General features: G+C 42.9%; 1 protein-coding gene across 1 annotated transcript in view; it reads left to right on the top strand.

The window, feature by feature from the left end:
• The first annotated feature begins 5,515 nt into the window (after positions 1–5,515).
• Positions 5,516–10,000, top strand: part of LOC143301291 (vesicle transport protein GOT1B-like) — a 12,502-nt gene continuing 8,017 nt past the window's right edge. The window contains exons 1-3 of the mRNA XM_076615490.1: positions 5,516–5,640; positions 6,478–6,569; positions 7,782–7,960. Of these exons, the coding sequence (XP_076471605.1) occupies positions 5,616–5,640; positions 6,478–6,569; positions 7,782–7,960 (296 nt within the window). The 5' untranslated portion in view covers positions 5,516–5,615. The remainder of the gene's footprint in view (positions 5,641–6,477; positions 6,570–7,781; positions 7,961–10,000) is intronic.

Genomic DNA, 10,000 nt, shown 5'->3' with positions numbered 1-10,000 from the left:
GAAAGAGGATAGTGGGCAGACCAAAGCAGGCCTGGAGAAGAAGCACGGAGGATGAGATGAAGACAGCCGGATGGACGTGGACCCGGCTGAAGAGGACAGCCCCAAACCAAGTCCGCTGGAGGAGTGCTGTGTGCAGCCCTATGCTCCACAAGGAGTCAAGAGGCATATGTCAGGACAGGTTCGAAACAGTCGACTAGATTGGAATGCGTCCATGATGGTGGTGGAATCAGATGGAATCCTCCTCGACATTCACCCCCACCCCCACCCCCCATCTGTGTGTGTGTGTGTGTGTGTGGAGGAAGGTGGCAGAATGGTTAAGACGCTCAGCGGCCAATATAGAGAGTCAGTGGGGGGTGTGGGTTCGAATCCCGCTCTCGCCCTTTCTCCCACGTTTGACTGGAAAATCAAACTGAGCGCCCAGTCATTAGGATGAGACGATAAACTGAGGTCCCGTGTGCAGCACGCACTTGGCGCACTGAAAAAGACCCCATGGCAACGAGTGTTGTCCTCTGGCAAAATTCTGTAGAAATCAACTCTGATAGGTAGCACTCAAGGCCTGAACAAGTGCGTTGGGTTATGCTGCTGGTCATGAATCTGCTTAGCACTGAGGTGTGATGTAGCGTATTTGGATTCTTCCGAACGCAGTGACGCCTCACTGAGAAACTGAAACTCTGTGTGTCTGTGTGTGTCTGTGTGTGTGTCTGTGTGTGTGTAGGTGGAATCCATTGTTCCAGGGTGAAGATTGACAGAGAAGAAAGGAAACGACAGGAAGAGAAAGAAGGCAATTGACAGGAAGAGAAGGAAGGACGCAACAGGAATAGAAGGAAGTGACAGGAAGAGAAGGAAGGACGCAACAGGAATAGAAGGAAGTGACAGGAAGAGAAGGAAGGACGCAACAGGAAGAGAAGGAAGTGACAGGAAGAGAAGGAAGGACGCAACAGGAAGAGAAGGAAGTGACAGGAAGAGAAGGAAGGAAGTGACAGGAAGAGAAGGAAGGACGTGACAGGAAGAGAAGGAACTGACAGGAAGAGAAGGAAGGAACTGACAGGAAGAGAAGGAACTGACAGGAAGAGAAGGAAGGAACTGACAGGAAGAGAAGGAAGGACGTGACAGGAAGAGAAGGAACTGACAGGAAGAGAAGGAAGGAACTGACAGGAAGAGAAGGAAGGAACTGACAGGAAGAGAAGGAAGGACGTGACAGGAAGAGACGAAAGGAAGCAACAGGAAGAAAAAGAAGGACGCGACAGGAAGAGAAGGAAGGAACTGACAGGAAGAGAAGGAAGGACGTGACAGGAAGAGAAGGAAGGAAACGACTGTAAGAGAAGGAAGGACGCGACAGGAAGAGAAGGAAGGACGTGACAGGAAGAGAAGAAAAGAATTGACTGTAAGAGAAGGAAGGACGTGACAGGAAGAGAAGGAAGGAAACGACTGTAAGAGAAGGAAGGACGTGACAGGAAGAGAAGAAAAGAATTGACAGGAAGAGAAGGAAGGACGTGACAGGAAGATAAGGAAGGACGTGACAGGAAGAGAAGGAAGGAAACGACTGTAAGAGAAGGAAGGACGTGACAGGAAGAGAAGGAAGGACGCGACAGGAAGAGAACGAAGGACGTGACAGGAAGAGAAGGAAGGAAACGACTGTAAGAGAAGGAAGGACGTGACAGGAAGAGAAGAAAAGAATTGACAGGAAGAGAAGGAAGGACGTGACAGGAAGAGGAAGTAGGGAGTGACAGGAAAAGAAGGAAGGAAACGACAGGAAGAGAAGAAAGAAGCAAGAATCATTTTCAGAAAGTCAAAAAAGGATCACTTTACCCCACTTTTATGTCAACTTCATTGGTTTTCCATCCAGTACAGAATTCAATACAAACTTGCCATATTGGCCTATAGCCACTTTGAAGGATCACTCGAGATCCCTTCTTACTTATATACTGTTCTTTATACTCTTACACCCCTTCCCGTTCTCTCACGCCTTCTGCTGAAAAGCTCCTTCTCGTCCCCAAAACCTCTCCAAAGACGTTTGGCCAAAGGGCCTTTCAGTATCAAGCACCGTAATTCTGTCTGGAATTCTCTTCCTCTGGATCTCCGCCAGTCACTTACCAACGCTGTCAGTCTTTCAAAACAAACTTGAAGACCATTCTGTTCAAACACTGAGGCCTTTGGGTGCCGGTGATGAAGCATAGCTAATTGCCTCCCCATTCTTCCTTCTGCTACCAACCCTACTTTGCCCTCTACTGAAGTCGTCATGTAGTTTGTGTCTGTGGGTGGATGGCTGTGTGTGCGCGGGCGTCAGTGTGTGTGTGGGTCTGTGTGTCTCTGTGTGTGTGTGTGTGTGTGTGTGTGTGTGAAGCAGGGCATTTTTGTCGTGTGTGTGTGTGTGTGTGTGTGCCGTTGTGTGTGCCGCAGGACAATTTTGTCGTGTGTGTGTGTGTGTGAGTGTGCCGCAGGGCATTTTTGTCAGTCGTGTGTGTGTGTGTGTGTGTGTGTGAGTGTGCCGCAGGGCATTTTTGTGTTTGTGTGCAATTGTTCATACCTGCCATTTGTAGTATTGTCTTGGTGTGTAAAAAGTGCTGTGTGGTTCGATTCTGATAGAAGAGAGAGGGGAAAAGAGACAGGGGGATATAGGATTGACTAATCATGCACTCACTCACTCTCTCCTCACATCAATAGCAGGGCCACATGGAGTGGTTTTTATAGAGTGTTTACTTTTACAATATACATGGGAAATCAGCACACACACTAAGCAGTTCACCCTACACCTAAAGCAGCACCTATAAGCAGCACATAGTAAAAGTTCACCCTACACCTAAAGCAGCACACCTGGAACACAAACACACAGCCAAAACCAAGGTCAGATAAAATCTCAAATATCTGGACATCACTGACATAAAAGGCCTATACCCTCTCAGCACCTTTCATCACATGTCCACCAGTATGCACTACTCTCACACAAAGATCTATGTGAGGTACAAGCTTCATCAAGCTTACCTGCCACCAGCAGTGACATACCAATTACCATACTGTGTACAAAACATATCGCTGACCAATACAACCCTGTGTTCCAACTCATGTTACCCATCATTCAACTTAACTGTGTGCTACCATTACCAAACAAATCTCTTTGTCTTCACAAAGTATGCCACCGACACAAGTACTTGAAAGGAAATCATTACTTCCAACATATCTGGTACACAGCAATGTGCAACAACATAGCACTGACCCTCAATGCTCTCATAGTTTGCCAACTCACTAATCACATTACAATGTTCCTTCCCACTTTGTCTGAACAAAGTAAACCACTGACACAAAGCACAACTCCTACACATGTTACCACAACTACCAATAACTCAAACATGTGTTCCACAACACTTGCTGCTACCCCCATGTGCATACACACACACATGAAAAACCCTCAACACACACTGACAGTGTGTTAGCCCATAGATCTGTTCAGTTCACACTGAACCAACACCACCTACTATATACAAAACAAGTAAGTAATACATCAAAAATACAGACCAAGATATCTGTAACCAAATAGAAAAGGGGGGGGGGGGAGACTCAAAAGATTTAGGCCAGTACTTCTCTCAGTGGGTAGCTTTCACACATTAACCCCTTTTCTTTCCACAAGCCACAAGATCAACTTAAACTGGCTGTCCACTGACATAAAACATAGTTTCCCAACACAACTAAGTTATCAACATAACATAAAACCATTACAAGTCATGTACTCACAGCCCAACAGGGATTTCCTTGTTCCTCACATCACTGATCAGTCAGTCACCTTGTGTCAGTCAGTTCTTCTGGGAGACAGCTAAGAACTGGCTGTGCTGACTGGTTTTATCCCTTCCCACAACATACTGTGTATACTAATGCAAGCTACAGAATGATCTGATTCGCTACAATTCAACCCACTTGTCTATACACATTCTATGATGACAAGTTTACCCGTTTACGTCACAAAGAGATTGGGGAGACAGGACAATACAGCTCTTGGCCTGTTAGCCGACTTGATCAAAGTTCGCATTAGCATAACTTTTCCCTAGCTTTCGTTCCGAAGTCCCACCATCTACGTCAGTTGCGTTCGTGGAGGGAAGATGGGGAATGACTTGAAAGACGGGCCGCCACACGGAATGTTCTGCTCAGCACGGGTATCGCGGCAGACATCACGTAACTGCACGTGTTCCTATAGCTGGGGCGGGTGACGCCGCGTCGCTGACCAAAGAGGGCCGACTAGGGAGTAGGGGTGAGGAGGGAGGGTGGCGCGGGTGTCGGCGCAACCTCAAAGACTGGGCTTTGGACAGAGCGGGAAGGGAGATAAGAAGGAGGGGTGGGGAGGGGGAGAGGGGAGGCGAAGGGATGGGGAGGGAAGGGGACAGAGTGCAGGTGGTGGTGTTGGGGGTGGGGGGGGGGACACTGCTGGCACACTATAACAGGTGTATCAGTCGATATTTTGAGTCGATACACACTGATATATGTGTTGTTTTTTCACTGACTATAGTGTGCAGAGGTACTATGATGTTATTATGTACTATTGTATATGTCAGGTGTTGTTTCATGTACGGCGCTTAGAGCCCATCATATAGCCCGGGGAGTTTGCGCCATATAAATACAATCGATTATTATTATTATTATTATAGGCTGTATTTCCGGCCTCACTGAGATGGACTGACATCTGTAAACTGACATCATCCTCCGAGTCAGTCTCCGGACTCCAGTGCATGGTTTCGACTCAGTCCGGCAGTACCACGTGGATCGATCCTTGCTTCAGCCTGTGCTACACAACCTCTTTCAAGGCGATGGCGGGGGAGGGTGGAACTCTTTGAAAGATCGTTTATCGCGTCCCGGCTGTTATCAATAATATTTGGTTTTGTTTTTACTCAGTGATGGCAGCGTTTAATATTTTGAATCGCCTCGGTTTCCACAGTTTAGAAGTTTGTAATAATTACAGTAAAGGTGAAGGATTAGAAAGGGTAGGGGAGGGGGGGGGGGCATGGTGCTTGGAGCGTGTGTGCAAGTATTGTATACACGTTTCGATTTTACTTTGCCAGCTATTACGAAGTCTTTGTAGAAGGCAGTCAAGTGACGACGTACAATGCCGTTAATTTACGCCTTAGTCTTAAAAAGAGTAGGTAGGCCTATCGCCTCGTGTAAAATATGAAGGACTGAAAGTCAATGTTGTACGTGTACAAATGGTGTATTTCATATAAATGATCCATATCTTGGTCTGAGTGTTACGTGTTACGTCTTCTGTCTTGATTGTTTGGTGAGTCTGAAGTCGAGGCCCAATCTGAAGACAAGTTCACACGTTTAAAAGATTGTTTAAAATGAAGTGTTTGGTTTCTCTGGTAAGAGTGATGATGATGATGATGATATGGATATATTTTTAGGATGGACTTTTTTATGTAGAAAGAGAGGGGCAAACTCGACCGAGAAAGAAAGAAGCATAATTCTTAAACGGTTTAGTTCGTGTATGTTCCCATTCTGATATGTAAATCATTACGTGTTACTTCCCTTTGCAAGTGGCCAGCGTGCCAGGTGACAACATTGCAGAGTTATGTTATTGTGACAGTTGTTTTCTATTGAAGTTTGTTTTTTAGCTGAAAAGCTAAGCTGCGAAAATGATGCAGATCACTGACTTTCAGAGTAAGTTTTCTTGTTAAGTTTCATGATGTTTTGATATTGTTTTCGTGCTGTTTTCTTGAGATAATAATTTTATTGACACGTCACTTTAACTAGCAGACGACGTATCACCGTGAACGTTGTTCTCTGTTCTGGATTGGCTGGGTGAAATGCAATGCCTGAGTCTAATGAACAGCTACTGCAACCAATATAACTAGTCGGAGGACTGTGAGCTATGTGAGGTATCCTCACTATTGCTCGCTCTCACTCAGTGTGTGACCAATCTGCCTTTCTCTCTTCACAGTTTCAGTATGATGTTTGTTTTTTTCTTTCGTGTAGCCTACTGTCTTTTCTTTCTCATTTCTTCTTTCCATCCCTTTCGCTTATCTCTTTCGAGGGCAGGACGGGAAAGAGGGTTGTTTGCTTGTTTTGATACTACCAGAAAATAACATTCATTCAATTAAGTTCAGTTCAGTTTCACAATGTTGTGTCTTTATAACAAAGAGAGAGAGAGAGAATTTGTGTGTAGTCAGCAGTCTTGTAATTATATTTTTTCTGATGTAAGAAAGTACTGACATCACATAAGCATGGAAGTTTTCTTCAGATGTTTGCTGTGGCATCTGCTTCCTTTAAGTTGTTCCACTCCACTATTGTTAATGTAAAGCAGTACATGTACTTGAATGTGAATGTGTGTGCGCGCGCACATATATATATGTATTATATATATATATATATATATATATATATATATATATATATATTATTATATTATATTATATTAACCATGATAACCTGATAAATCTTTGAGTGATGTATATTACATTCATTCTGGTAAAATGCATTTTGTTCTCTCCTTTCCAGAAATTGGGGTGGGGTTGGCTGGCTTTGGAATAGCATTTCTCTTTCTTGGAATGCTGCTTTTGTTTGACAAAGGTTTACTGGCTATTGGAAATGTAAGTACCATTTTACACTATTACTATTAGTATTGATAATATATTACTGATATATTACTTTAATAACCCTTTTACATACTGTTTTATACTGTTGCAAGTATTGCTAGTACATTTCAAATAATAGAATAAATGAATAGATAAACTGATGTGCAAACCTGTTACTGCCTGAACCCCTTTTTGTGTGTGTAATGTATCGATGCAGAAGATCCATTACACAGGTTATAGATTCTGTAATCCTTGTCAGATGAGAAAGAAATATCATAGTTATGTAATTGTAAGAAGATAACTTTTTTTCCATCAATTTTTACAATATTGTAAGTATTATGGTTATCAGTAATAACCAAGTGTTTGGCAGTGTAGTTTCTTTGTCAGATCTTTGCTGGCAACTCCTTTGCATTGTCATCACCATCCTTCTATAATTCACTAGAAATACTATGATTTGAACCTTTGATCATGGGAATAGAATAATGATGTGATCATTCAGCAATTTTTTTTTTTTTTTTTTTTTTTTTTTTTTTTTTTTTTTTGTATGTGTGTGTGCCTAGCTTGTGCAGTAGAACAGACACACTGTAATAAAGCAACCACTGTTCCTTTATTTTCAGTGTACAATTCTTCCAAAGAAAATAAGTCATGCAACATTTGATACTTCAGCATGCAAGACGGTGACAAGTGTCTGTGACTAAGTGGATGTGAAGATTGGTGGGTGGGATGGGAGTGGTAATGGCAGTACTAGTAGATTGGCTGGATGCTGAGAAAGAAGGGTAGGGTGTCATACTCATAGGGCTTTGATGAGTAAACACTGCTGATGGAGGAGGGGCAGGACAGTGGAAGTGTTAAGAAAAGGAAAATCCTCTGTGTGTGTGTGTGTGTGTGTGTGTGTGTGTGTGTGAGTGTGTGTGTTTAACCTCCACTTCATTGTTGTTCTTTTCTTTGAACTCTTCATTGCAAAGTTTCTTGTCCATTTTCCCCCTGTCAGCTTATTCAGTAGTCCTTTTCACATCAATAGAATATTTCCACAAATATATATGTTATGTTTTCAACATTTCATGCATGTACATTAAAAGACATTGTATTTCAAATTGAATTTGAATAGAAAAGAAGCTTCTTCTTAGCAAGGTGGGGAGTTCAAGTGGGTGAAGAGAACACTGCAGATCTGATGGTGGGTCAGTTGTCGGTGATTAACTTCCACGTCACGACCGCATCATTTTTCAGATCCTGTTCATCACTGGTCTGGCCTTTGTCATTGGCCTGGAGAGGACGTTCCGGTTCTTCTTCCAGAAACACAAACTGAAGGCAACGGGTTTCTTTGCCGGGGGCATGATCATCGTGCTGATCGGCTGGCCTCTCATCGGCATGGTGTTGGAGATGTACGGCTTCTTCCTACTTTTCAGGTCAGTGCTGGAATTGTGTTGTATCGTAATGTATTGTATTACATTTTGTCACAGCAGATTTCTCTGTGTGAAATTTGGGCTGCTCTCCACATGGTGAATGCATTGCTGCAGTTTAGCATTACTCTTTTTTGTTTTGTTTTTTTGTTTTTTTTGCCTGCAAGTGTACTTGTTTTCATGTCTAAGAGGATTTTTTTCTACAGAATTTTGCCCCTGGTCAACCCTTTTGTTGCTGACGGTTCATTTATTTGTGCTAAGTATGTGCTACAGACAAGACCTTGAGACCTAAGAGGTGGGTTTTAAAGCCAGACTTCCTGTTTTAAAGGGAAGTGCTGGAATGCTATGGTATCACCTTCCTGTTTCTCAGGTAAGTGTTGGAATGCTGTGGTATCACCTTCCTGTTTCTCAGGTAAGTGTTGGAATGCCGTGGTATCACCTTCCTGTTTTATAGGGAATTGCTGGAATGTTATGGTGTCACCTTCTTCCTGCTTTACAGGTAAGTGTTGGAATGCTGTGGTATCACTGATTTCCAGTTCTGCTTTATGTTTAGTAAATCCATGTTCTCCACTTCATCGGACAGTTTTTTTCTTGTTTTGTTTTTTCAGTCATAATATGGCAAGGCATATCCTGTAACATTTCCTTAGAATTATGTATTTAACCAAGTGGTTGCGGACAAGATACTTATCAATATACCTCAGCCAAGTTGTCAGAGCACTGGACTTCTAATCCTAGCGTTCCAGGTTCCAATCATGGCTATGTCTGATGGTTTAAGGGTGCAGATTTTTCCTGTCTCACAGGTCAGTGTATATGCGGACCTTCTAGTGCCTGGGCTGCATACATGCGTCTACACATGCCGAACATGAAATGTGCACCGAAATGGTCATAAATGTAAAAGCCCACTTCACAAGTCAACGTGAGGGTTGCAGCCCACATACAGGGAGAAGAAGATAATTTTTTTGTTTTTTTTTTTTTTTATGCAGCTGTTGCCTGTTGCCAAAGCAGAAAAGAGGCTTAATTGCAGATAATAGGATTGGTGTATGGTGGCATGAATGTATTGATTGGATGACAGGAATCTGACAGTGGGTGTTGCACCACTGTGACATGTTATCGTAAACATGTTTTCTGGGGGGCACTGGTTGAAAGTGTTCAGCTTATGCACAAATGTACTCACTCACAAACTTTCATGCATTTATGTATGTATGCTTGTGTATGTACATGGATTTACATACACACCTTCTTGCATGCACACACACACACACAGACACACACACACACACACACACACACACACACACACACTCTCTCTCTCTCTCTCTCTCTCTCTCACACACACACACACACACACACACACACAGACACAGACACACACACACACACACACACACACACACACACACACACACACACACAGAAAGAGAGAGAGAGATGATACACACACACACACACACACACACACACACACACACACACACACACACACACAGAGAAAGAGAGAGAGAGAGATGATACACACACACACACACACACACACACACACACACACACACACATATGCTCAAATGTGTGCATGCTTAGACACATTTGCACTCACACATAAATCAACCACCACCCCAACAACAAGACTAATGCATTTTTTTTTAAAATCACCAGTAATCAAAATTATTATTACCATTGTCTTACCACAAAGAAATGGTTCATTATGTAAATCATCACACTGTGGATCTGCATAGCTAGCAGCACTGTGATCATCACCATCATCACCATCATCACCATCATCACACATAAAGATACAGATAAAGAGGTCACCGTGGAGGGTAGATGCTGTATTGTTTTGTATCAAATTACTGTTTTGTCACAACAGATTTCTCTGTGTGAAATTAGGGCTGCTCTCCACAGGGAGAGCATGTCGCTACGCTGAGAGCACCACCCTTTTTTGTGTTTTTTTCTGCCTGCACTTTAATTTGTTTTTGTATCAAAGTGGATTTTTTTTTTTTTTTTTTTTTACAGAATTATGCCAGGGACAACCCTTTTGTTGCCATGGGT

This window comes from Babylonia areolata, chromosome 27 (assembly GCF_041734735.1).
Source record: "Babylonia areolata isolate BAREFJ2019XMU chromosome 27, ASM4173473v1, whole genome shotgun sequence".
Taxonomy (NCBI): Eukaryota; Metazoa; Mollusca; class Gastropoda; order Neogastropoda; family Buccinidae; genus Babylonia; species Babylonia areolata.
The sequence above is the reverse complement of the archived record's forward strand: the minus strand, read 5'-3'. Positions and strand labels throughout refer to the sequence as shown.